Below are 27,166 nucleotides of genomic sequence, written 5' to 3'. Positions count from 1 at the left end.
ACCCCAAATTTCCCAATTCTGTTTCATCTATTTATTCCTTTATTTTTTTTCTCTTTTTCTTTTTTTATTGGAATGTTTCTACAGAAATCCAAGCTATCGTGTAATTTCATCCTAAATACTTCAGTATTCAACAGCTCATTTCTGATCTTCAGCCCAGAAATGCTATAAAGAGGAAGTTATAGTTGTTTTCCTAAGTTAGCATTTCCTGCCTCTTGGGTCTCCAGATTATTGGGCTGCTTTGGGTCCTGAAAAGGGAAATGGGGGAAAAAAGGGGACGGACATCACTGAATGTCCCCTAGCAAGTGAAGCCTTGCTTTCAGGCAGCTGTGGCTAGAAAGACTTTAATAATCAGTGTGCATATACCGGGGGTGGGGGTGGGGGTGGGGGAATGGTTCATGTTTTAGAAATTTTACTGTTTCTAAGGAGGCAGGCAGTCGATTTCCCATTTCAACCACCCATACATACAGCACTCAAATCTTACAGAGAGGCAACCAGCAACTATTGTTTAAAAACGTTTTAAAAATAATTCGGATTGCTCTTTTTCTCCGCTGAGTCTGTATACAGAATGACAGGGACAAATATTCATCTCCTTTTTCAATAAACCTCAGGCAGACACATGAAAGAACCTAGAAATGCATTCCTTAGAAGGACTTCGTGCAGTTATTTAAAATAATTTATACGCACACGTACATATATATCCCCCGCGTGCATTTCTTTCCCCCTTTTTACTTGTATAAAATCAGTAGCTACAATAACTGAAATCCACTTCCTCAGACTGTGACATTTCAGCAGGTCTTTCACGGAGAAGTCAGAAAGTCTGGAGCCGCACAAGCTGACCCTCTAGGCCACCGACTCACACAGCTACTGCCCAGCGCCTCGTCAAGCGCGCTCAAGTGAAAGTTGCCCATCTAGTTAGCCCGTGTCTGAATTTGCACAAGTGGACACGATGTACTACGGAGGCCAATGACCTGAAACCGTGGCCGCGATCTGCTCTCTCCTCCACACCGCCCTACACCCCTCGTTCTTTCTCTAGGATTTCTATTTCAGGGATGGCAGCTACTCGGGCAACCCCAGGGATACTAAGAGTTTCTCCTTGAAACGCTTTCTGATTTCGTCTTCTGCAATCCAGCTGGCGAGAAGTGCGACAGGACTCCTGGGTCCTCTCTACGGCCAGCCGCCACCACTCCGCAGGGGTGGCCCGGGTGCTCCGGAGAGGGGCGGGTGGATGAAAAGATACCCCACGGACACACCTACTCTCTGCAGACGGCGTGGTGCGGTCTTGGCCCACTCGCCCTTCCGCGCGGGCCTCGCACTCCCTTTTCTGGCCGGCAGGTGGCGCGGTTGGTTCACGATGAGCTGCCGCCGGAGAGGGAAAGGCGCTTCCATCTCCCCGCGGCCGCCTTCCCGCTAGGACCAAGGCCCGGGAGGAAAACCCGGCCCTACCCCGTGGGGAGCCAGAAGAGGGGCGGTTTGGGAGGAGGAGGGAAGGAGGGAGGCCTCGTCAGGAATCAGGGCGTCTTCAAACGTCCGGAGAAATTCACCGAGTCACGTCGGGGGCCGGGCCCCGGGCCGCCTGCTGCGTTGTGGTCTCGGTCCGGACCAGCGCAGGGGAGCGACGGGAGCGCAGGGCGGCGGCAACCGCTCCGGGCAGCCCCCGAGCTCGGGTTTGCGGCAGGTCCCCGCACTTCCACTTCAGCTCTTCGCTTCTACCCCCTGGGCCCCGAACTTGGTAGGCCCGGTTCCAGGGACTCCCCACGGGGAACACACAGTTGGTCCCCGGCAGCCAAGGCCATCTCGGGGCGCCTTGCCGAGGTAGGGAGTCCTGTCCCGGGGCCGGGGAGGTGGAAGCGCCTTTCCCATCACGGCTGAGCGCGGAGATAGGGGCCTGAGGGGGCTTCTCCGTTGCTAGAAAGTCTTTCGTTCAGTCTCTGGAGACGGGCCGAGAGCTGCACTCGACGTCGGGGACTGATTAGGTACCGCTCTCCAGGCAGCTGGGAGCCTGGGAAAAAAGCAGTAATCAAGCCACAAAACTCTCCCCAAAGAGCATTTCATATGGAGATGCACCACAAAGACACAAAACAGGGCCAGGGCCCAGGTAGCAGAGGGTGGCTGCGGCCGCGCGCAGGAGTGAACGTGCAGCCTGAGTCGGAGCGCGCGGGAGGCGAACACTTGGACCCTCAGAACAGAGCAACAGCAAAGAGGCAGGTCAACTTGATACTATTTTTATTGCAGTAAAAGAGCATTTTTCTCCATCTCAAACCGCCCGAGGCGTAAGAGGGGGTTCCCAACCTTTCCTCGGACTTCGCCCAACCAATTCAGAGTCTTTCGAAGCTCCTTCCGCCGTCCAGGGGCTGGACCGCTGAGATGCGACCAGGTGACCCGCTGCCTCACTCCGGCAGGGGAGGGACGCGGCAGAACTCGCCCCCTTAATCCCGGGGAGACCAAGCTCCCAGCCGAGCCCAGAGGGGGCGGGGCATCGGGGCGGGCTCTGCTCATCGGGGGCGGGGCAAGGCAACCCCTTCTGCGCTACTATTGGCTGCGGGCCCCGGACTGGCGGGTTCGCGTCACGGGCCGGGCCCACCCCCTTGGCAATGTCTTCAGCCTGCTGCACTCCTAACTTAAGCATTTATTCCACTGGGATAGAAGCGGCAGGAGCAGCGTTAGCACCGGCGAACCATGGCTGGGATTTTTTATTTCCTCCTCTTTTCGTTTCTGTTTGGGATTTGCGACGCTGTCACCGGTTCCAGGGTGTATCCCGCGAATGAAGGTAAGAACGGGGCGGCCTTTTTGCGGTCTGGGACAGAGAGGCGAAGATCGGCGGGTGAATGGTCCCCGGGAGCGCGAGGCCGGAGGGTGCAGGGGGATCCCGGCGCGAGCGGTCGCCTTGACTCCGGAGAAAGGGGGCAGGAGCGAGGGGAACCGCGAAGGGAAGGCGGGGAGCGGCCGGGCAGCCTGCCTCGGGGCGGTGACCCGTGCGCGTGGCGAGGTTGCCCAAGTTTGTAGCGAAATGACAAAGTTTATCGGCATCCACCGGCGAGGGCAGCCCGAGGTGCCCCGAGGGGATGCACGAGAGACAACGCCAAGAAAACAAATAAATAAATAAATGTTGTGGACCTACTCCTACCACCACTTACCCACTCAGCCCAGGTCGAGGGGAAACGGAGGCCTGGAGCTCCTTGAGGGTATGGTGGTGCTCTCGGGTTCTTGCGAAAGCCTTGCGAGCTCTGGTTTCTGCAAAGTTTCCCGAGCCCTGCGCTTCCCGGGACCTGGCTGCCGGGCCTCCGCCGCGCAGCGGTCGTGGCGCCGCTCGCCGGTCGCTGGTGGCCTGATTGCTAGCACCCGGCGTCAGACACCTTTCTACCGACCGGGCCCCCGCGCCGTCGGGGTGCGATTGCTGGCCTCGGGTACACCAAGCTCCTCATGTCACCCCGCAGACCTTGGGAACCCGTCGGCAAGCTGAACGTACTCGAGTGTTAGCGTTTTGCCCCTACAACTGTACACCGGGTTAGTTTGAAGGGAAAGTGCCGGACCAACTGGATCAGTGGGTGCTCAATTTTATGTGCGTCTGTTTGGACGTGCTGGAGGGCTGTGTGTGTGTGTGTGTGTGTGTGTGTGTGTGTGTGTGTGTGTGTGTGTGTCTGTGTCTGTGTCGGGGAGGTGGGGGTTGATCGTTTAGTTTCTGATGATCTCAGAGAAAGGCGAGTTGCGTGTGCGTGTGTGTATGCGCGCGCGCGCGCGCATATGGGTGTCTGTGGGTGCGCGGGTACCCGCGTCGACGCGGACAATTGTGTGCCTGTGCTCGAGTGCCCCGATTGTGTGCGCTTATGTTCCGGCGATGCTCGCGCTCGAGCTTGCGCGCAACTGGCTCGCCGACTCCTTCACCTCCTCACCCTCCCCCATCCATCCATCCATCCATCCATCCATCCGTCTGTCCATCCCTCCAGGATCCGTGCATCCATCCCCGTACAATCTATCATTTTCCCTGTTCCGAAGGAGGGAGCCAAAAACCAACTTAGCCTTGGCTGGGCAGGCGGTACCAAGAGCTCGCCAGACGCAACCTCCCAGAGATTCACACACCTGCCGGCAGACAAGGCTTGGGAGGAAAGAGGCGCTCTGTCACCCTTTCGATCTCCTCTCTGCTACCGACGTGGGCCATCTCGGTCCCTGCTGCCCCTCGGTCCCCGGGGTCGTTCCTCTGAGCGGGATCGTGGATCCCGCGTTCTCCTGACTACTTTGCACTCTTGTCAGGACGTCCCCCAAGACCTCTCTGCACCAAGCGCAGAGATTTTTTTCCTTTTTTCCCCTTGTTTTTTCTTTTGGGAGCAAAACTTGGGAGCCCTAGACAAAAAAAGGCGGTGATGGAGCTGTAGGCTGATGTAGAAAGGAGGGGGGTCACCCCCTCTCCGACCCCTCCTCCCCCTAAAAATTAATTCATTTTGTTGCTTTTTATTCCCATCACGTTTTCTTTTCTCCCTTTTACCCTCCCTTTCCACTCCCTTCCTTTTTTTGTAAATTGGGTCTTATTGTTCCCTTTGTGTCCCTAATCCACCTTACATAAATCCAAATGGATGTAGCGGGCTTTTCTCTAGGGACCGAGAGGAGAGAAGGAGGCGGGGGTGCAACTCCGGGCGGGAGCGACCCAGGGAAAGCTCTACATTTTAAAATAATTAACAGACCCTAGGAATTAAGGTTTCTCGGGATAATCAGGAGAAAGAGGCTCATTTTTAACTACTTTGACGTCGGGGTGAAATGACAGGAGAGGTGGGCAGAATTCAGGGGCCGGGGGGCGAGACTGAGAGTTGGGGTGCGCACGAGCAAGGATGAAGGTTTCCCATTTCCCTCCCCTCCCCCAGCCTGAAGAGCCAGCCTCCCTGATCAAATTAATAACCCAGTGGTTCCTTTGAGATGGGCCTTTCGACCCCCAGGCCTGCAGATCTCGGTGGGAAAGACAATGTGGAGAGTTTAGGAATTCGTTGCGTCGTTTTCAATGTTCTCGGTGCCTAGAACTGTTCCAGCGTGGGCGGGGTGCGACCGCTGTATAGCCGCCCTCCCGGTCCCCCCAAGCTTGGATGCATACTCTTTTAGGTGTAGCACAAGCATACTAAATCTATTAGGCAGTCCTCCATAACTAAAATTTAAACCAGTGATTTCCTCTTGGGGGAAGGAGTCTCCGATGGTCTTCAAAAAGGCCAAAGAGAATACTTAAGTGTATTTGCATTCTAATTCCACACGTCTGCCATTTCCCCCTCCTGAAACTTTGATATTTAAAAAAGCAGCGGATACCACATCCAGGGCCTATTTATTTGGTGGTGGAGGGAAAAAAAAAAAAAAAAGATGGTAGGGGAGAGAGCCTTTTCATGACCCTTTTGAGTACTCTCTGATAGAATTCACTTGTGGCTCTGTCACCATGATGATGAGTTATGCGGTCATCTGAAACTTGCAAAAACAAATAACTCTAGTAGATACCAGACAGAGATGAATGCAGGTTTTGCTTCGGAGTGTAACTGCCCTACATAGATATATTTATTTTTTGAATTGTACTTGAGATTCTCAATTCATCCTTTTTAGAAAAAGAATCAACTGAGTCCTGGGATGGAATTTTAAATGCTAAGCAAGTTAAATAAATAAGAACCTGCAGATTTAAAGAGGGGGAGAAGATCGAGTGAGTAATGATTATTTACATAAGTGAGACGGGGTTTAGGTTTTGATCAGAGTTGGATATGCACACCCTTGGCACATATGGAAACGCTCAGGCAAATGGTTTTTTGTAGTATTGGCTTTTTGCAATTGGAAATTAATCTATTTTTCTTTGGTTTTTTGCAGTTACTTTACTGGATTCCAGATCTGTTCAGGGAGAACTTGGGTGGATAGCAAGCCCTCTGGAAGGAGGGGTAAGTTCCGAATTGCTCTCTGATCCACAGGGTGAAAAGGAGTGATTAGCAACTTTCTGAGAGTCCTAATGGCGTGATTCTTGTTGATTGTGGCCGGGGGTCAGATTTCCGCCATGGCCTGTGAAGTGAATTACGCTTTGTTGGAGAAATCCTATACTCCCTTTGGATAGCTCTGTCATGGAAGACCTGGTATCCAAAAGGGCAAAAAGGGGTTTCAAAACTAGGAGGTTGGTGGAGGCATTGCCTTAGATGCCTATTTAAGACTAAAACACCAACAAGAAATATGATCTGGGGACCAAATTAGTATTTATGCCTATTGCTGTGATAGCCATGAAGTCCTGACAGGGTTAATTTTAGAGCAATTGTTCTATTTCCAGAGGAGGAAAATGAATAAATAAAAATAGCAGGGAGAGAACATTTCTAATTGTACCAGGAGCAGGTTTAGTTCTGTGTGTGAGCAGCGGGGGGCTCTGTAACTTGCTATGACAATCTTAAATCAGCTGCTTTTCACTTGCACGCTGAGAGAAAGCCTTACGAACTTGTACCAAGGGCAACATCTATGCAGAAAAAAAAAAAAAAAATCTCCAAGTTTGGCATTGTTGTTACTAAATGTGAAAGTTAAAGTATTGGGAATCTTGGATCTTTGGGGATTGGGGAGGCTGGATTATAGAGTATGAGTGAGTGCGTCACTGTTCATTTCTTCTTGAATTTGCCATGAGAATAGAATTAGGTCAATAGCCACATTCTCCTACCCCATCCTCCTCCCTTAATAATAGGTCAGAATGAATCAGCTTTGGAAAGAAATCAGTACAATGTGTAACTCTGGCATCTGCCAAATTGAAACTTTCAAATCCTTTAAAAATTAAGCATATCATCCTACCTTTACATGCTTGATAGTCTATGACTGAGTCATTTGATTAAAAACAATGGGGATGAAAGATTAGGAATCTTTATCAGGCAAAAATTGTAATGCCAGCACCCAGTGTGGCGCTTCACACCTGGCCATTGAATAAACAATAAAAGATTGAAAAAAATAAAGATTCATAGAAACTGTTATAGAAGATGGGCTTCAAAAATAAGACAAGGCAAGAATGGAAAATTTTAGGGTTTTTCCAAAGCAGGTCTTGTCATCCATTTGAAATAAAATGGAGATTGTCCTGCCTTCCTGTGTTTCTGCCTGAACTTGACTGAAGTTGGTTGGGTCTTTGCTGAAAAATTCTAGTCTGCCTTCAAAACCATTTTTTTTTAAAGGGAGGGAGAATGATTGGCAGGTCTCTGGCAGTGTAGACAGGCTGTATTCACCGCTGATTGCAGGCAATTGCCCTCATCCTTTGAATGCGAAGAAAGGTACAGCTTTATCTTGTGAGAGTCAGACTCTTGTTAATCCTATACCCTGGAAAGGTCATTGATTCAAGGAGCCTTTCCCATGCTACACCAGAGCTATTGCTCTGTAGGCTGAATGTATTAGAACTGCTGGCAAAACTGAGGATGGAAGGTATCAGTACTTGCATTAAAAAAATTAATGAGCCTTATTTTTCTCACTGGCTGTTCCCAAATTTGAAGAGAGGATACATCTAGTTTGATTTGGGACCTGACTTGTTACACTAACTATACATGTGACCTATTGAAAAGCAAGGAGTAACACATTTTCAAGTGCAGTTCATGGTCTATCTAGTTTCTGGGAAGCTTTTACTGCAACTTAATATGCTACAGACATCTCCCTCCCCCCATCCCAGCTCCCAGAGAACTGTTGAAAGAGCACCTGGTCACTTTTTCTAGACACAAAACTTCTTTTGGTTGTCTCCATGTCCCTTAAAAGAAAAAAAAAAATACTGTGCATAGCTGACTGTACACAACCCAGAACCTTTTATGGGCAGAACGTGGACTTCTGAATATAGAATGTACTCCTTCCCTTTCCTTGAATACCATGTGTGTAATGTTTTAAATATTGTTATGAAACATAAGAAATGAAATTTTATTTGTGTATAATAGAATTAGTCCTTCCAAAATACATAGTAGCCATTGAGAAATTATGTGCCAAATTATAAAGTTTAATTAATTTCTAGACTTTGTAATAAAGAAGACTTTTTGGGGCCTAGAATGAAGGGGTAAATTGGATATCTAACAAGTTAGGGGGTGGATTGGCTTTTTAAAAGTCTTTCTAACTGAGTGTAAAAGCATATTTGAATCTTTTGAGCATTCTGAAATCTCTACTTATTGTTAGAACAGTTCACATCTTTCTTGGCTGGAAATTTGAGATTATAATTTTGACCAATATTGACATTTATTTGTTTGTTGTTGTTGTTATTGTTAAAAAGAAAAAGAAACCTTATTTGACAATTACCACCAGGTCAGAAATGAATTGTAGTCACTCTTTCATTTTTCCATCAGAACAGCTAAGCAGAACATGAAAATAATGGAAAGTGATGGTTTCTGATGGCAATATTGTAGCAAAAACCTAATTTCTTGGCAGTGTTCATTTAAAGGAGTGTACTGAGTTTCTGACACTGATTGTAAAATGCAAAACTAAGGGAGATTTGTCGTTGTTCTGCTGAGTTGATCAATGTGTTTAGACAATTAAGTTCGGGCTGGAAAATTCGAATTAGACCTGAATTATGTGTATGAACTGTGGAGATATCCCTATGTGCTTTCATTTACATTGATAAATGTGTTTTTCCATATTTCCTTTGTTCTGAGATGAGAAGCATGCTGAGTAGGTTTTTTTGAAGGTGGGGATCTATTTTTGGATTTACATGAATTTCCCCCAAATAAGTAAATTACTGGTGATTTGTTACTTAGTGGATAAAAATAAATTTTAATCACCACAGGGCCACTTAACTCTCGCAGTTTTAAAACTTTCCTAATGGTGGCAGATGAAAGGGATACAGAATTTTATGCATTATGGCCCTTCACATAGTAACATTTCCATCCATTAATAGTTTTCCAATGCACAGATGGGAAACCTGTTAAAAGATATGTTATGATTCTATGTACTTCATTGGCTTGAATGGAGCTTTAAGTATAGCTATTATAGAATATGAATTTTTTTTAAACTATCTTTTTTCTTCTAATTATATTCATGTGTTAGATACTTAAGCTGATTTATACCAGATCTATATAAAGGCATTACTGTAGATATTAATGAAGAATTGGAGGCTGCCTATCAGTCTGGTAGGAGCCTCAAATTATCTTGCTGCTTTTAGGATTATTTTAAAAGCCACAGCGAGAATGAAACTACAACGCTAGTCACAGTGAATTTTGCTGAACTCAGATTATCCCACTATGAGAATCTCTATGTTAGGAAGTAGTTTGAAAGAAAACCCTACTATCCTTCTTTAATTTTCTTGGGCTTTCACTCATAAATACCATTTACTATTTTATTCTCAATATTCACAGACTATTTAGAAGCAATGCACGTGTGCATTCGTGTTTACTTTGTTTTAAAAATAAGAACAGTATACAAACTTTTTGACTGAATACATGTTCTTGAAAAGCGTTCTACCATTACAAATGACAGTGTATTTGAGAAATCTACTCTCTCCAGAAAGTTTACTCTCTATCTTCCCAGGATTACCAAAACCAGAATGGTGAGATTTTCTTTACCCCTTTAAAGAGTAGTGACATCGTAGTGACATCGCCAAAAACAAAAAAAAACAACAAAAAAAGACTTTTGTTTTTAGGTATTAGAGAGCAAAGTTCTGACAGGAGCACCACTAATTGACTGATAATTGTCTTCCTTTGGCAGACTCTGCACTTCCTGCTCTTAATTTGCAGGTCTCTGCTCAGTTGTTGAAACAATACACATCCTAGTTTTTTCATTTATGAGTAAGTTTGAACTGTTGTCACATGAAATTGTAGCAGTTGTAATAGGTGAATTTGAGGTTGTTAGACCACCACGAACGAGGAACTGCTGAGAACTCAAAAGCAATAATAAATCCAGCAAAACCTCTGGATGTGAGGCAAAAGAGTGAAAATTAAAATACTTTCCCAATATAATATCATCTTGGTGAGGAATTAGTGCTGGTAGCTTTCTTCCTTATTGCTACAAAAATCATCACGGTCCTATGAGGGTAAAATAGAACTGATAAATCACTGTATGATGAAATTTTTGTAATCGATGCATTTCCTTTGGATCTTTGCAGTGGGAGGAAGTGAGTATTATGGATGAAAAAAATACGCCAATCCGAACCTACCAAGTGTGCAACGTGATGGAGCCCAGCCAGAATAATTGGCTGCGAACTGATTGGATCACCCGAGAAGGGGCTCAGAGGGTGTACATTGAGATCAAGTTCACCTTGAGGGACTGCAACAGTCTTCCGGGTGTCATGGGCACTTGCAAGGAGACGTTTAACCTGTATTACTATGAATCAGACAACGACAAGGAGCGTTTTATCCGAGAGAGCCAGTTTGCCAAAATTGACACCATCGCCGCCGATGAGAGCTTCACGCAAGTGGACATTGGCGACCGAATCATGAAGCTGAACACGGAAATCCGGGACGTAGGGCCATTGAGCAAAAAGGGGTTCTATCTGGCGTTTCAGGATGTAGGGGCCTGCATCGCCTTGGTTTCGGTCCGAGTATTCTACAAGAAGTGTCCGCTCACCGTTCGCAATCTGGCTCAGTTTCCAGACACCATCACAGGGGCCGATACGTCTTCCCTGGTGGAAGTTCGAGGCTCCTGTGTCAACAACTCAGAAGAGAAGGATGTGCCAAAAATGTACTGTGGGGCAGATGGTGAATGGCTGGTACCCATTGGCAACTGCCTATGCCATGCCGGGCATGAAGAGCGGAATGGAGAATGCCAAGGTAAGGAGAGCCATCTTGTACTTTTCATTAGGGCTTAGTGCACATAATTAAATCAGAGATGAGACTAAATGGAGTAAAGCCAGTAATTAGCAGCCCCTGTGGGATGTGGTGGGACAGAGGGGTCTAATGAGTAAGTGCTACAGCTCCAGGTGGCAAAGCTGACGATTCTAATACTGACAAAATAAATGATGCTGCTGTAATCAGCAGAAGGCCAAACACATTTGCTAACAGGCACTTAGTTCTGAACCGGCTTGATGTGCCCTCTGAAATGTAAATGAACAAGCTGAAGAAAGGCCTTGATTGATCCTTACTTAAAGAGGGCTGACACATTTTCGAACCATGGTTCTCCTGTCGGTAAACATCTCTCCTCGTATGGATGTGTACATGAATGATTTAAATGTGGAATTAGGATTTGTTGTTCCAGTTTCCTCCTGCTGATTAAAATTGAGCTGTGCGAGGAAAGTCCAGTTTTTCCTGCCTTGTGGACCAGTGTAGACATGGCCCAGCAAAGTGGAGTGACAAGGTTTCAAGTGCCTTGTGTTCCACTGAGCGCCCATTGATAGGGTTTCCAAGTGAAATGAATCTTGATGGAAGACCTCTTGATTTCCCTGAGGATGTGATAAAGAGCTAGGAAGGGTCTTCTTATTCGATTTGTGGTCAGAGGCAAGGGTAAATTGTAATCCATTTTGATTATTGAGTTTCTGAAGAAATCCAGATTTTTTTTTATCATGTTAATTACTATTTATCATATTACTAAGGTGACTGTTTTTTTTTTTTCCTCTCACCTAAAGTTCTGTGTCTGCAATTCCGTCTTCCCTTATTTCGCCTTTCTGGGGAGTTTGCAAACTTGTTTTCTTTATAGCAGCTTTGTGTTTGATGAAGGGCTGGGAGTAATCCATATTTATATGGATTGCTCATGTCATGTGTGGATTAAGGCTTAAAAAAATAGCAGTTATTCCAAGATTTTTATTTTTGCTTGGTATTTATTTTCAGTGGTTATTAATAGTCTGCTGCTGCCAGTCTTATTATGGTTCCTACTAAAGTGTGGAACTCTTGGTCCCATCTCTGGAACAGATCAGATTAATCTTTTCTCAGGGTGATTGTTGAACTGTAGACTACATTGCCACATGGTTCATCTGATTTGGCGATTAAAGAGCCTGAAATAACTGACTGCCAAACAATTTGTCTGGCATTTCGACCATCTTAATGACAGGCTGGGATTAACTATGGAGCAATCCACTTGACTGATTGGAAATCAACAGTTATAACCTAAAGAAAGTTGCATTTGGGGTAGTTTAGTGTCATAGAGTTATGCATTTCTCCTTTCAGAGTTCAGAAGTGTCATTCTTGATCTGCTATAGTTATTTCTAGGCATCGCTAACAATGAGTGTCTTTTAATTGCGCTGAAAAGTAAAACAGAATAAAGGTTGGCAACCTTCTCTGTTGACCTAGAGTCCAGTCAAAAGGTAAACTTGTGAACTTGAAAATTTAAAGGTTGGAATTTCAAGGTTTTTTTTGTTTTGTTCTGTTTTTACAAAGGTTGATTTCTTGCCATTTTGTTAACTCTTGACTTGGCAACTACTAGGTAAGCTGTACCGAATGGAAACCCTGAAGTAGATTCGGTATTAACATTAGAAAACATGTGAGTGCATTGTTACTGGCACTGAAATTACAATCATCATAGCAGGAAGAGTGAAATGAATAGGGCAGTGACATTGCATCACATTTTAGAGCAAGTTATTTCTGCCTTTTTGATTTTTGTAAGACAGGACTTGCACATCTTTACGTTTCACAATTCTTATATATATTTAAAAACACACACACACATTGTCTTCCATTTCTTGCTCAAATGTTCATGCTTCTGGCATTAGTACATTTCTCTGTATCTAACGTCATTGATTTCCAATTGTCACAGAGCCCAGTAACTCATACGTTGCTGCACTGTGAGACTCCTTGACATTTTTACAACCCAAATTAGAAGGAAAAGAGAAAAAGATGGAGGGGGAAGTGAATGTAAAGGCAATTGAACATGGTAGTGGTTGGCTTTATGGAAATAACCTTGAGAATCCAGTTCATCGTCATGTGGTCCATGGTAAGGGTGAGGCTTCATGTTTCAGGTCCAGTCCATTTCCGAGCAAACTGTTCCTAACACAAGGCGAGATGTTTAATGGAAGGGGAAGATTGATTAAGCTATTTTTGAGAATCTTTGTTCTCTGCACTCTTGCTACCCAGGTATTTTCTTTGCTACTTGTAAAATGATTAAATCTTTCAAGAAGACACTTTTTGCACAAAACCTTGTACTTTGCTTGTATTTAAGACTACCAGGTAAGAATCTCTGATGAATTTAGGGAGGAATAAAAAACTTGAATGACAAGAATTCTTAAATTCCAAATTCGAGTGAGAATTTTTAGGGATAGCTCAAGACTGTAAACATCTTAAGAGTAATGAAAATGGTTTCCTCCATCCGTGCCATCATTACTGGAGTTATCAGGATTATCTAGGAAGAGCAGAAATAACACAAGGAAATGTGTCTCAGTTTGGTCACTTAGCTGCAGGACCTTGAGCATGTTTCTTAAGCCCTCTGAGCCTTGGTTTGTTCATCTATAAAGTGGGTTGATAATAATTGTACTTAGCTTAGAGACTTGCTATGAGGACACAGTGATGTAAAATTGGTAAAAATCACCTTTTAGATCATAAAGCATTAATCTGATCTTAATGCTAACATTTCCTTTATCACTCAGCTCTTACCAAGGTCATAGCTGTTGAATTTTAAGGGTGTTGAGTTGAAATGATAAAAGGAAAGTCCATCTTACAACCAACCACTCTTAGAAGTCAAGGACAAAGATAGGAAGCATTGCCTTTGCCCTAACAAAGAATAACATTCATTTGAAAATGATATTTGGAGAGTGTCATTTTTGCCCCCTCCCCTACAGGAAAGATAACTTTCTTCTGAGTGAAAGAAAAGTGATTTGGAAGTGGGACAAGAAAGACCAGGGCGTAAAGGGAGCTTAAGAAAGGATATAAAGGAGAATGGGCAAGTCTTCAGAACTCTGGCAGCAGGTTCCTCCCCAATTGTCTTTTCAATGGGTCTGCTGTGGCAGGACAAATAGAAGAACAGGTGAAAGGTCACCTACTTCCTCATCCATCTTCTTTGGGGTCTGGGAGGTCAGAGTGAAGATTGATTAAGATCTTAAATGTTTGACAAAAGATCCTTGGGCAAAAATGGCCAGGGCGGGTGGGGGCCTGGGGTGTGCTGTTGTTTGAATCTAACCCTGCTCATCGGCCGGAGTCCTCAAGGGACCTTGGGGACAGGACTACACTTCCTCTTGGAGTTCTTACCTCCAAGCAGTACATGCAGATGCAAATGGAGGTGAGTAGCTGCGTCAAAAGTGTCAAGAGCGGCAGGGCGATGGCGGGCATGCCCTCTGAAGCAGCTGCAAGTTCATTTTGCTCTTGAATACCGTTTTCTGAAATGATTTGGCTCAGCCTCAGCAGGACAAAAAAGAGTGTAAGCCACTCATTTGTCTTCTCCAGGAGAATGTCTGGCTGGTGTTAGCAGTAGTTTGAACTTGCCTAGTGATTGGGTGCAAAAAGTTAGTAGGAAAAAGGAAACAAAATCCTCCTCAGACATGTCCCCCCTCCCCCTACACATACCACCCCCCGCCGAGGGAATGTTCCAGATGTTTTACAGGGTTGTTTTATTACCTCAGAAATATTAAGCAGGAGGAAGAGAGGAAAAGATTCTTTATCAACTTATTTTTTGCTTAAGTAAAGAGCTGAAAAATGAAACGGAAGTCACAAATTTACTCTTTGTGAAAGATTAATAAGCAATATTTTCAGAGAGCATGTATAAATGTAATACTAATGAAAAGAAAACATTCTTAGGGAGTCACTTAAGGCCAAATAATCACAACTGTGACAAAATTAAGCTAGGTAGGAATTAAACCTTGCTTAAATACATAATTCTGCTGTAAATTATTTGGGGTCCTATATATCTAGGACCTATATTATATATCATTACATGTATGATACCTTCATATCAGCAAAAGGTATCTTATTAAAAGCTCTTTTGAGAAAGAACGATATAGAAATGCTTTGAGGGCTGTAAAATAGAAATATTTCATATTTGTGCTCTGAAAAGAGGGAGAGGGCTGTGTTTAAACAAAAATTATTACTTTGTTTTCCTAATATATTATAGAAGGACTATAGGAGAACGCAGTACTGGAAAGGAAGCATTTAAAATATAGTTCAGAGAGATACTGTTATATCCTTTCCACTTCTGAAATTTTTCTTCTACCTTTGAATCATGTCTTTAAGAATCAATTGCTTAAGTCACGTGGCTGCTTTTATCTCTGGCTTTGAAGCCATGGCTGTGATCCATTGAAAGACACGATTCTTTACATCTGAGAAGAGCAGGGTTTAATTATTGTCCTTTTTCTGTTATACTTTTTTATTTTCCCTTCTACATGTGACCAGGCTCTTCTTTTGTGAGTGTGAATCAGGCAATGGTCTCTATTTTGGATTCACCAAAGTACCACGTAGGAATTATCTCAGTTAGGGATTTTTGAATCCGATATTTAAGATTTGATGATTTAGTTTAATCTGACTGAACTTCCTTGTACTTTTCAAAAATGAATTAAGACATAATTATTCTGTTAAGACTTGAGTCTTTAGGAGAAAGACAGATTAAATGGCTTTTCAGTTCCTACAGCGTGCAACAGAGGTGGTCATGATACATGTTTGACTTTCACATCATTGAATTTTAATACTTCGGTTTTTGGGGGGCAGTTTTTTGCATTTAATTAATGAATTTAACATTACCAAAGAACTGTATGCTTCAAACTCTTACTCCAACTGATTTCTGAGTTACTACTCTCTATGATTTGGCAGATAATGCAAATATATCTATATTCATGTATTTTAAAAAATTACAGAAATGGAATCATCTTCTTGTCACCGTGTTTTTTTTTTTTTTTTTTTTTGGTTTTTGTGGTATGCGGGCCTCTCACTGTTGTGGCCTCTCCCGTTGCGGGGCACAGGCTCCGGATGCGCAGGCTCAGCGGCCATGGCTCACGGGCCCAGCCGCTCCGCGGCACGTGGGATCTTCCCGGACCGGGGCACGAACCCGTATCCCCTGCATCGTCAGGCGGATTCTCAACCACTGCGCCACCAGGGAAGCCCTGTCACCGTGTTTTTAAGATGCTTGACTATTTGTCATGGACATCAATTCCATATTAGAGAATATAACTTTTTTTCATCCTTCATAACTGATAATTAATATTCTGTAGCATGAATATATCATACTTTAATCTTTTTCCTTGTTGGTTGATAGTTAGGGTGTCTTAGTTTTTCCTGGTAATATTTTTAAACAAACACTTTAATTTGTAAATCATACATGTACATTTAAAAAAAAATTGGATTAACCTTGCTTTGGTATTTTTCTGGCTTTATCTTGGACAAGTGAATTTAGTAAAACTTCTTGACTATGAGCACGTATGTGGAGGAGGTCAGTCTAGGATAACCAGACAAGTTACACCACTGACAATTAAGGAACATAGTGGAGTCTCATTAAATGTTCATCAAATGAATGAATAAATAAATGCATAAGGTATTGTGGCCTGTTTCATATTAAACATTTATTTGGTGGAGTAATGTTTCATGGAGTCGACATGATATATCAGAATCTTTGCATGTGACTAACGTATTAATGAGGTCCTTTTTTTGTAATTCCTACTTCACTTGGGTCTTACCTATTTTCATCATGTTTATGAACCATCTCTATGATCTGAATATTCAAAAATCTCTGCAGCCATGAGTTAACATAGTTATTAGCACAGAATGGCTAAGACCTGCCTTTGAAGTTTGAGACGAGTTTAGTTTCTAGGTGTGCTGCTTAACCAGGTGTGCCATCATGGTCACTAACTTAACCTCGCTAACCTCAAGTTTACATCTGCAGATTGCTGGCAATGGTATGTTATTAGGTATGATACACACATATCAGTATGCATGTACAAAGGGTTTAGCACAGTGCCTAGAATGATTAAGCACTAATGAAGTGGAAAATGTTAATGTTAATTTTATTGTTGTTCGATAGAAATATGGTGACAGTGTGGGCTATTACGTCATTGTCTGTCCAACAGTGGAAACCGGTTTAGGGTATGAAGTAGATTTTTTTTTTGGGTGGGGGGAGGTGAGGGCAGTGGTGACATATGCAAGGGTAGGGGATGGTATGAAATGGCTGTTCTTATCTGCATTGATCGAATCCTCTGTTCTCCAGCCTACTGCAGTGATTCTCAAAGTGTGTTCCAGCTGGGTTCCCCAAGACCCTTTCATGTGGTCTGCAAGGTCAAAACTTTAATACTAATATGTCATTAGCCTTTTCCCTCCCCTTTTCTCATGAATGGAGTTTTCCAGAGGCTACCTGATACGTGAGAGCTCATCTCATCAATGAATAGAGAAGCAAGTATGAGAATCCAGCTGTCCTCTGTTAAGCCAGGCATTAACGATGTCATTCTTCTCACTAATTTTGTTTTAGAAAATATGGTAATTTTTTTCATTAAAACATATTGTGTTAACATGTAATGGGTTTATTATCAATACTTTAAAATTCCTCTCAGTTTCAGTTTCTAATGGTAAATTAGAAAAAAAAATTGGTAGCTTTATCCCACATAAACAAAAGCACTTTGGCATCCTCAATTTTTTTATGGGTGTAAAAGGGTCATGAGACCAAAACGTTTGAGAACCGCTGCACTGGTCCATCAACTTTTTGTTTTTCTGGCAGGTACAGAGAGTGTACTTCTGTCTTCTGTAGACACTTCAAAATTAAAGTAAAATAAGAAAGCTCTGGAAACTTTCAGAATCTGGGAGATTTAGGTAGCTTAGAAGAATGACATTTATTCAACCCTTTAGATGGTTCTGTAAAATTAGGCAGCAATTTGTAGCCCTTAGCTTTTTAAAAACGATTTATCTGTGTCCAGTAACATGCCTCAGTGCTCTCTTAAGTTTTACTGTGCTTGTGAGAAGGAATGATTAAAGAAGGCCTCAGCTGGTCCCTGGACCCTGAGAGACTGTATCTTTTTCACTTAGGGCCTAAAACCTTTCTCACTGTGTCCCCTTCCAGCTGGTACCTCTGAGCTGTTTTTGGGGGAGGAGAGCAGGTGAGGTCACTGGGTCCCATGATCTGGAGGGTAATTAATAGTCCCATGACTAAATGGACATTTTATGAATATTCAGAGTCTATTTGGGCTTCTGGGGAAACAATCGGATTGGTACCGCTGACAGCTCCCTTTGGAGACACGGAGCGTTTTCTGCGTGAATTCGGGTCGTCAGCTGTCCGCCTAGGGTTGCTTTTGCAGGCAGCAGATTCCTCATTTGCATATTCTGTATGCACCCTCATGCAAAACAGCACACCCATTTCGCCCTTTCACAAAGGCTAGAGGGCTTCCTTTGGAAACTCCAGCCAAAATCTCCTTCTGCTTATGCAGAACCCAATGATTTAGACACCATGCAAATTAATTCGGTTTTGATTTGAATGTTTCCAGAGATTGGGGGTGTAGGCGGAGAGTCGGGTATTTGCACAGGGCCCTTTTTGTACACAACTCCGCACCCTCCCCGGCTCCCCCCGACCCAGTGTGGCTGGTTGTCACTCCCCGGGCCCCTTGCCCCACCGTCCCGCCACTCATTTTATTGTGACCTTTGGAAAGGAACATAGTCTTGGTGAATCCCTTGGCTTGTCTGTTTAGTGACAGTTTCAGCTGGAATCTTGCTGTTCTTTCTGAGGAGGGAGGAGATGGCACTATTCAGATTATGCTAGGAATGTTTAGAAGTGGCCCAGCAAAGGGCTTAAAAAAATTGTCAAGTAAAAGATAAAATTCTTGGAGAAAGATTTGTTAAGATCGCAGGAGATTCCAAAAATAGGCTTTAGGTCACTAGTAGGCTGGAACCTATTCACTCATTTAACAAATAGATACTGAAAACGTATAATGTACAAATCACCATTGGTATTTTCATTGTGTTAGTGTCCTTCATCTATGAATGAACACAACCATCTTCATACCTCGAATCATGATTAAAATCTCTTATTTTCACTTATGTCCCAGATAAATTTCTGTCAAAGGCATAGTGACTATAATTCTGTTCCTTATTCTGTATGTATATTCGCTTTGGGTTGAATATTGCCTTTTGAATTCCTGTCTTCCCATCCCACCCAGTGTCTCCAAATTTACGTAACCTTTGCTTTATTCCTTTAGAATGGTAATGCGAGCACACTTATATTTAACCCAACAAACTTCACTTTCTGCTTGAAAACAGTACTGTCTTCAGAAGGCCGTGATCGTATGTATTCTATAAACTAGAAGAAGAGGACTGGGCATGAAATGTTTTTGAAGTTCAATTAGTTTTGAGTTCGAACTGATTCACAGGGCAGAATAGCCAGACTTTGCAGTGTAATTAGGTGGAAGGGCTGGGTCAGCTAAAACAACATCTAAGTGTAGGAGAGCTTTGGGTTAGCTCCACATGGCCTGACAAAATTTGATGATGCTGTTCAAAGTCCATTTGGGATGGATTATTAGGATTAAAGAACAGCAGAATGCTCTGTACTTGGTATATTCTCTCGTGTCATTAGTGGATGAGAAAATTCAGCTGCTTATCTGGCTCTTGTTTCGAAGAATGGATTTAAACAGACCCACACTTCTCAAAGGTGATCTTACTAACCTCTTCTTAATAAGTTACAGATCTCCAATTGCTCAAAACCCTGAAAATACCATTTGAAGTAAGTTGATGGATAATTATCATTTCCCCTATGTGTACAGATATTTTCCACAGCAGTACAAAGCTATGGTACAGTTTCTTAATTACCCAGATAATCCTGTTTGCTTGTATTTTTAAACTATGAAGTGCTGGGTAATTATTCAATTCTTAATAGAAGGCAAATGGCAATGTAAACAATAATTAGGATGTTAGACTAATGCGCTTCAGAGCAAATTGGATTTTTTTCATACTGTTCAGCATGAAGTCCCATAAAGCTAACAATTTAGAAGCAAGGCAAAAAAGGTTCCATTTGGTTCATATTTTATGGCGTTATCTCTTCATGGCTTGTTTCTGTGAATAGCAGTTTGCCCCAATGAAGCTGGCTGCGCCCTAGCCAACTGTTTCCTCCGTAACAATCGCTTCCCTGCTGTTTGACATTTGGCGATGTCCTCCCAGGCCTCCAGATTGGTCCTTTGTCTGCTGCAGATCCGAGGGGTCAGAGGTTAACAGAATACTGATTTCCTCTCATAATACCATGGCAGGTAAATATGGGCCAAACGCATGATTAGTTAAGACGCAGCCAAGTAAGGAGTGCTTTTCTCATGGGCTTTTGTCCTTAAGAACTTTCCTGATTTGAGACTGTTTCCCAGCTCTTGCCTTCCACAGTGGCTTCTTCATTACCAGAGCTGCTGTCTCTTTTATATAGCTTTTTCTGTTAATAACCATTCACAACTAACAATATATCCCCAGAAATACATGACCTGAAAACTGAGCAGATCATCACGTTTGATGAATTAATTTTACCAACTTAACAATACTTTGCAATCTTTACACACTTAATTATGTCTTGTAGTATTATCTGTACTGTGTGTTTCATGGATGAAATAATAAACTGATAACAAAGGTGGTAGACAAAGATCCTTTAATAGTGGTGCTCTCACCCACCCTCCTTTTTTTTCTTTTTTTTTTCTGTCGGTACGTGGACCTCACTGTTGTGGCCTCTCCCTTTGCGGAGCACAGGCTCCGGACGCGCAGGCTCAGCGGCCATGGCTCACGGGCCCAGCCGCTCCGCGGCACGTGGGATCTTCCCAGACCGGGGCACGAACCTGCGTCCCCTGCATCGGCAGGCGGACTCTCAACCACTGCGCCACCAGGGAAGCCCTTACCCTCCATTTTTGTTTTTTCTTTTTTCAGTCCAACCTCCATGGTGTGTTGCCAATTAGAGGTATAATTAAACAAACAATTTTATTCCCATTTTCACCATTTATGGAGATGTCCAAGCATTCATCAATATGTTATTAATATTTTACGTTTAATTTAATGTAAATTTAAATTTACATTAATTTAATTAATATCAGTTTAATTATATCAGTGTTAATTTTTCTTCTAAGGATTAATGTAAGCTACTCAATAGGTTATATCTTAATTGTTCATGTTGGACACACAGGCTGCAGAAGTTTAAAGTATCTTCCAAACTTTCTGTTACTATCAATTAATTAATGCAAAGGCCACCTTTGTGTATATCCCTATCCCATTTCTATTTGGCCAACCTCCTTCACATTGCACTGTGACCTTGATGCTTAGATTCATTTGTTTTCAGTTTAAGTGTTTGAAAAAGACATCCCCACTTTGAAAAACAGTTTCCTTTTGAAGTGTCCAGCTTGGCACTGACTGAAGCAGCCCCCAGGCCAATTAGCATGTTAAAAGAATGGGTCAATACCTTTCTGCTTCCTCCACCCTCCTTGCTCTCTTCTGAGGGGGAAGAGTTTTGAAGAACCCTAGGAGGCTCTTGACAGATGTGCCAGGAGACTTCAAGAGGATTGTCGATTGCCCTGAGTAGGGAACATTGTTGGTTTGATCTAGTGCCCAGACAGCTTCTCTGCTGGCCATTTGAAAATGGATGCAAGAGGCATTGACAGCTTCAGGAAAGCTCTAGCAGTTCATGTAATTATGGAGAGGATTAGAAGAAAAGTGTTGGGAGAAATAAGAGATCAATAAAGGGGCACTAGTTGACTTGAACTCATCTTTAGCTGTTAAACACTACATTTTGTAACATTTAGCCTATGCACATGGAAGACTATTTTATAGGTTGGTTTTTTTTTAAGGGTTGTGTAAAGCCATGCATAAGAAAAAAACCATAAGCAGCCACTGATTTTGGAGAGCGGACTTGTAGGTAATTAACACTGTAACACTTCTAGTACTTAAGATGCAAAGGTGCTAATTAACTAATGGGAGAAATTGAGATTTCATTACTCTGGTCTCTAACGAGGTGCCAGCAAAGATGTGCAGCTGAAAGTAATATTTGAACATTCAGGTTTCTTTTAAAGCGTTTGCTTTCGGAACTGCCTCTCTGTTTATCCTAGAGTTTTCAATTAGCACTAATGCAGGGCTACAGTAAAACAATATAAAAGCGCAGTAATTTTGCACCAAGGAACTCCTGTTGATGGAAAAATGAGAACGTTGCCTTTGCATGATTAAAAAGAAAAGCTTTTAAAAAGTTTGAAACTCACCACCTGAGGGGCCCAAATGGTCTTGCTTTAGGAAGTTATCCTCCACAGGACAAAAAGAAAAATGGCTACTGTACTCAGCTAAACAAAGCCCAGTACATACTTTTTTCTAAACTTCAGGAAGGATTCTGGGATCCTCATTTACAAAATGTTGCTGCTATAACTATTTCAGTAATTTTTAAATGGGTACTTGATAAGGCAAGAATTTTGCACAATCATTTTAGCAATTGTACTGAACCATTATCGGATCTTTCCTTTTCTTCTAGAGAAAGTCATTTACTGAAGAGAAGTAATGTCTGACCTTATAAAAATCACAACTATTATTGCAACTTTAAAAAATAGATATACTAAAAAGAGCCCCTACCCCCCTCAAAAGGATCGTTGACTTCTACTACAGATAATGATTGAAGAACAGAAACCTATTGAGTTTTCCCAGTATTTCCCATTATAGTAGTTTCTAGCTGGTTATCACTGATCTACAGGAAAGCTATTGATTTTTGTATGTTTATCTTGCATCCAATCTTTTTCTTGAACTGCCTTGTGAATACTAATAGGTTTTCAGTTAATTCTCTAGGTTTTTTAGAGAACTAAGAGTTTTAGGTGCAAGCAATCATATATTTTTCCTTTTAAAAAAAAATAAACCTCTTATTTATGATTTCTATCTTACAAAATTGGCCAGAATTTTCAGGCTAGAGAAGAATAATAGTGTAGATTGTAAGCATCTTTATTTTATGCCCAATTTTAGAGGGCATAATTTAAGTATGCTATGAGATTTATTGTCTTAATATCATATTTCCAATTCTTAAACATGTCTAAGGAAGAAGGGCCTTTGAATTTTGCAATGACTTCAAGTATCTCTTTTAGCTATGTGACCTTTCTGACTTGCTGTGTTTATGGGATTGAATATATTAGTAGATTTTTTCTTAAAGTAATCCATAAACTCTCTTTGCATTTGTGGAAAAACATCCTATTAGGTGGCATTAAATTTTGATAAATAGTTCCTTAAATTCTATTTGTTAATCGAAAATGGTGATGAAGAGCCAGGATTTTGGAATAAGAATTTAAATTTAATCTCAGCTTTATTTACAATGTGACAATGGGCTCTAGGTACTTAACTTTAGCGCTTTTGTTTCCTCCGTAACAGAATAATGATACCTACCCCATGGGTAGCTTTAGGATTAAATAAGGCAATGTATGTGAGCCTTACTAGGAAGTGACATCTATTCAGTGCTCAGTAAAATGTAGAAATTTGTATTATTTTTATTTTGAATTTTTAATAAATAACCAATTGATATTAACCTATATATTCCCTTTTTCTCTGTCTTTCTCTCTAACTGTATCTCTCTCTCTCTTTCTCCCCTCCTATTCTTAGCAGGTTTTAGGATTATAATTGATTCATAAAGTTAATTACCATAGTTTTCCTTTTTTAATTAACATTGGGAAAGTTAGTGTGCAGGGGATCTAGCTTTACTCTGCAAGTTTGAAAGATTTCGCCATTAAAACTGGCCCTAGACTGTGCACTTAGGATATGAGCACTTTTCTGTATATTTGCTAGACTTCAATAAAAAAATGCAACAACCCCAACCGGGAAACTGGCTTTGGAACCTCATTCATTTGCTTTTCTAGTCACATAAGTGACTCTTCGAGTACATAGTTAGATGTGTTCTCTGACTCTAATTTGGGCTATTCCCAGCCTCTTTTGACTTCAGGGCGGAAAGCACAGATGCCACATTGCTCTCCTTTGTAATTACATCCCTGAGATTTCTCATTACTTGTGTAGATCTTAAACATATAAATTAAAGGCAATAGGATCATTCAACCTGGAGTTAATGCATAGGTGTGGTTGAGCTAGTCATAAATCAGGATCCTGGCTATTAATGAGGATCTAGTTGAGACAATATTTAATGTCTCATTAGGAAAAGCTGCATTTCACTGCAGAGTGAATGTGGATGCAGCTCCTCTGAGCTGTGGTGCTTTGCTCTCTTTTTTTCTTTAATTGAGAGAGAAAGAACTTGAGGCGACAGATTCCCTGTTCTAGAAACATCTGGTGTTCCTTAGAGCCGCAACTTTGACATCATAATCTGTCAATATTTTATATTGGTTTTGAGGATTGGTAAGCTTCATTTTTTTCATTTCAAATTATTCTGTGGGCCTCATGCAAGCTACACGAGGACCAGAGGACAAATAGCGCCTCAGTATAAGGAAAGACCCATCTAATGTTTTGAACTAGACAAGAGTGGAATGTGATGCCTTTTGAGAGGATGAGTTCCCCTTTGGAGCTGGTGTTCACACTGGCTGGATGACCCCGGGGCGTCTAACTGTATACCTCCAGTAAGAGATTGGAGACCCTGTGTTCCTTAAAAGGTGTACCATTGTCATTTTGGGCAGGATGATTCTTCCCTGAGTGTAATATTTACCAAGCACTGCGGGTCCATCCTGTGCACGGTGGGTATGCACTTTGCAAGGCATTTGGTGTCCTGAGTAGTCCCTGGGAAGTAAATGCCTACATAATCCTCCAGTCACTGTGACAGGCCAAAACCTCCCCTCACGTGCCTCAGGTATGTTTACTAATCTCAATTGCAAACTTCTAAACTAGACAAACTATAAGATAACTTACAACTGTTAAGATTCTAAGATAGTAGGGTATTTGGTCCCCTGTTACAAATGTTTCATATTTCCTATAGGATAGGTAATCCAGGTCTAGGATTTTGTTTTTTTAAAATATTTATTTATTTGGCTATGCCGGGTCTTAGTTGAAGCACGAGGGATCTTCGTTGCGACATGCAGGATCTAGTTCCCCAACCAGGGATCGAACCAGGGCCCCCTGCATTGGGAGCACAGCGTCTTAGCCACTCGACCACCAGGGAAGTCCCAGGTCTAGGATCTTGTAGCATAGAAAAGATGGAGAAGCTCTTCAAACACTCCCGGCTATCAACCTCTCTATTTTTATTTTCCTTAAATCTAAGTGTACACCATAGCATCATCATCTGTTTCCCCAATAGGCACCAATTAAAGGAGATGGAGAATGTCTTCTGGAAGAAATTGCTCACATGTTATAGAAGCATCTGTAACGATGACCAACAACCAGGTTTCCTACTGACTTATTTAGTCCTAAAACAGCCTTATAAGACAGGTAGTGTTATTATCCCCATTTTACAGTTGGGAAGGCTGAGGCATGGAAAGGTGCCCAAGGTTATGCAGACTACTTAAAATGATTTGAAACCAGGTAGGCTGGCTCCAGCCTCCAAGTTGCCAACTCTATACCATACTTTCCCTGGGTAAGGAGTGTTAGAAATCAAGAAATGTCTCCCCAAGGTAACTAACAATATGGAATTTGCCTTGTATTCTTACAAGGTAAGAAGAACGTTTTAAATGCCTGAGTTATAAACTTATGTAAACAGCACCCTGTATTTACTCCAAGATTTGTAAAGCACTCATCTGCTAATGGGTGGCTTTTGTATTATTTCAAATGGCCAGGCAAAGAGCAAAATGTGACCTTGCAATTATTAAAGCTGAAGACCTTGTCATAGAGTGTGTTACTGAACAAATTATTCTTATTTTGACTCTGAATCACAGCACAGAGGGAGGTTATAGGCATAGATCCTAGTTTACATAAGACAGAACATCATCTCCTCTTACCTGGAGGACAGCTGAACCAAATGAGAACTTTTTTGATTTCTCAAATGCTGTACAATAAATCCAGAGCTATTTAGAAGGAAAATCAATCTGAAAAGGAGGCTGAACTTTTCATAATCTAAATGTTAGGCTTGTGGTTTTATGCTTGTTCAGGTAGAGTATTTATTTGCAAATGTATGCAGAAAAAGAAAGAAATGGCAACAGAATCATTTGTGATGTAATTCGTTTCTGCAATAAAGCAAAAGGAGAAAAAAGGTGAGCTAATAATCATTGCAAATGGTGATATATGTGATTCCTTCAGCATCCACACAACCGTTCATTCTACTTTCCCCCCATTGTGTTGATACCTGGTGGCTTCAGTGGAAATGGCTCACCTTTGAGCACCTAAAACCAGCTACATCCTGAATTGTTCTATTATGGAACTCTCAAAAATTCTTTTTGTGGGGGGCTAAGTCATTTAGAATCAGGTTTTCTGTTGCTTGCAACACAACCCTAATTAATAAAAGAGGTCATTACTTTAACTGAAAACTAGTCTTCTGTAGACAAACGTTTCACATAGGAAGCATAATGTGTTTGCCTAAGCTGAGTAGTTACTTTTCCAAAAGATGCCTTTCTAGTCCTAAAAACAACAAAAACATATTGGATGGCTATTTTGTCCTCCCTCCTCAGCCTGATGGCAAGATGGACTAGTTTGGGTTCTGCTGCTAATAGGAGAGAGAACCCTCTTCCCTACAGTGGCTTTGGGAAGTGAGATATCTCTCTTCTGAGTGTTGAAGATTATTCAAGCCCTAACGACCTTAGAAATCCTTTATTTAGTTCATGCTTCTCATATTACAGATGAGAAAACTGAGGCTCATATTAATAAAGTATGTAATAAATTAATAAAGAGGTACAAACTTCAGTTACAAAATAAATGAGTCACGGGGATGAAATGTACAGCGTGGGGGGAATATAGTCAGTAATAATGTGATATCTTTGCATGGTGACAGATGGTAAGTAGACTTATGGTGATCATTTTGTAATGTATAGAAATATCGCTATGTTGTTCACCAGGAACTAACATAGTATTCTAGGTCAATTATACTTCAAACAAACAAACTTATAGAAAAACAGATCAGATTTGTTTTTACCAGCGGTAGGGGGTGGGGAGAGAGGGATTTTACAGATACACACTACTATATATATAAAACAGATAAACAACAAGGACCTACTGTATAGCACAGAACTATATTCAATATCTAGTAATAACATAATGGAAAAGAATTTGAAGAATAATATATATACATATACATAACTGAATCACTGCTGTACATTTGAAACTAACACAACCTTGTAAATCAACTATAATTTAAAAAAATTAAACATTCAACTAAAAAAAAGTGAAAAAAAGTAAAAAAGAAAGAAAAAAGTAATTAAAAAGATAAAAAGACTGGCCCCTGAAATACGGAATTTTAGAGTCTTGCCTTCTTGACTGTGTCAAAGGGAGGATAATCCCAGAAAAGATGTGGGCAGCCAGGGTGAAGTAGCATCTGCATACCTTCAAATTTGGCCTTGGAGAACTAAGTCCTATATACTCAA

General features: G+C 41.9%; 1 protein-coding gene across 2 annotated transcripts in view; it reads left to right on the top strand.

Annotated features, from left to right (window-relative positions):
- Positions 1–2,610: 2,610 nt before the first annotated feature.
- The window catches only part of EPHA4 (EPH receptor A4), a 142,440-nt gene continuing 117,884 nt past the window's right edge, over positions 2,611–27,166 (top strand). For both annotated transcript variants that reach the window (XM_067026977.1, XM_067026978.1), the window contains exons 1-3: positions 2,611–2,767; positions 5,824–5,891; positions 10,034–10,697. In XM_067026977.1, coding sequence (XP_066883078.1) covers positions 2,677–2,767; positions 5,824–5,891; positions 10,034–10,697 — 823 coding nt within the window. In that variant the 5' untranslated portion in view covers positions 2,611–2,676. The remainder of the gene's footprint in view (positions 2,768–5,823; positions 5,892–10,033; positions 10,698–27,166) is intronic.

Source organism: Kogia breviceps, chromosome 2, assembly GCF_026419965.1.
Source record: "Kogia breviceps isolate mKogBre1 chromosome 2, mKogBre1 haplotype 1, whole genome shotgun sequence".
NCBI classification, from domain to species: domain Eukaryota; kingdom Metazoa; phylum Chordata; class Mammalia; order Artiodactyla; family Physeteridae; genus Kogia; species Kogia breviceps.
Note: the sequence above shows the minus strand (reverse complement) of the source record. Positions and strands in the feature narration are given on the sequence as shown.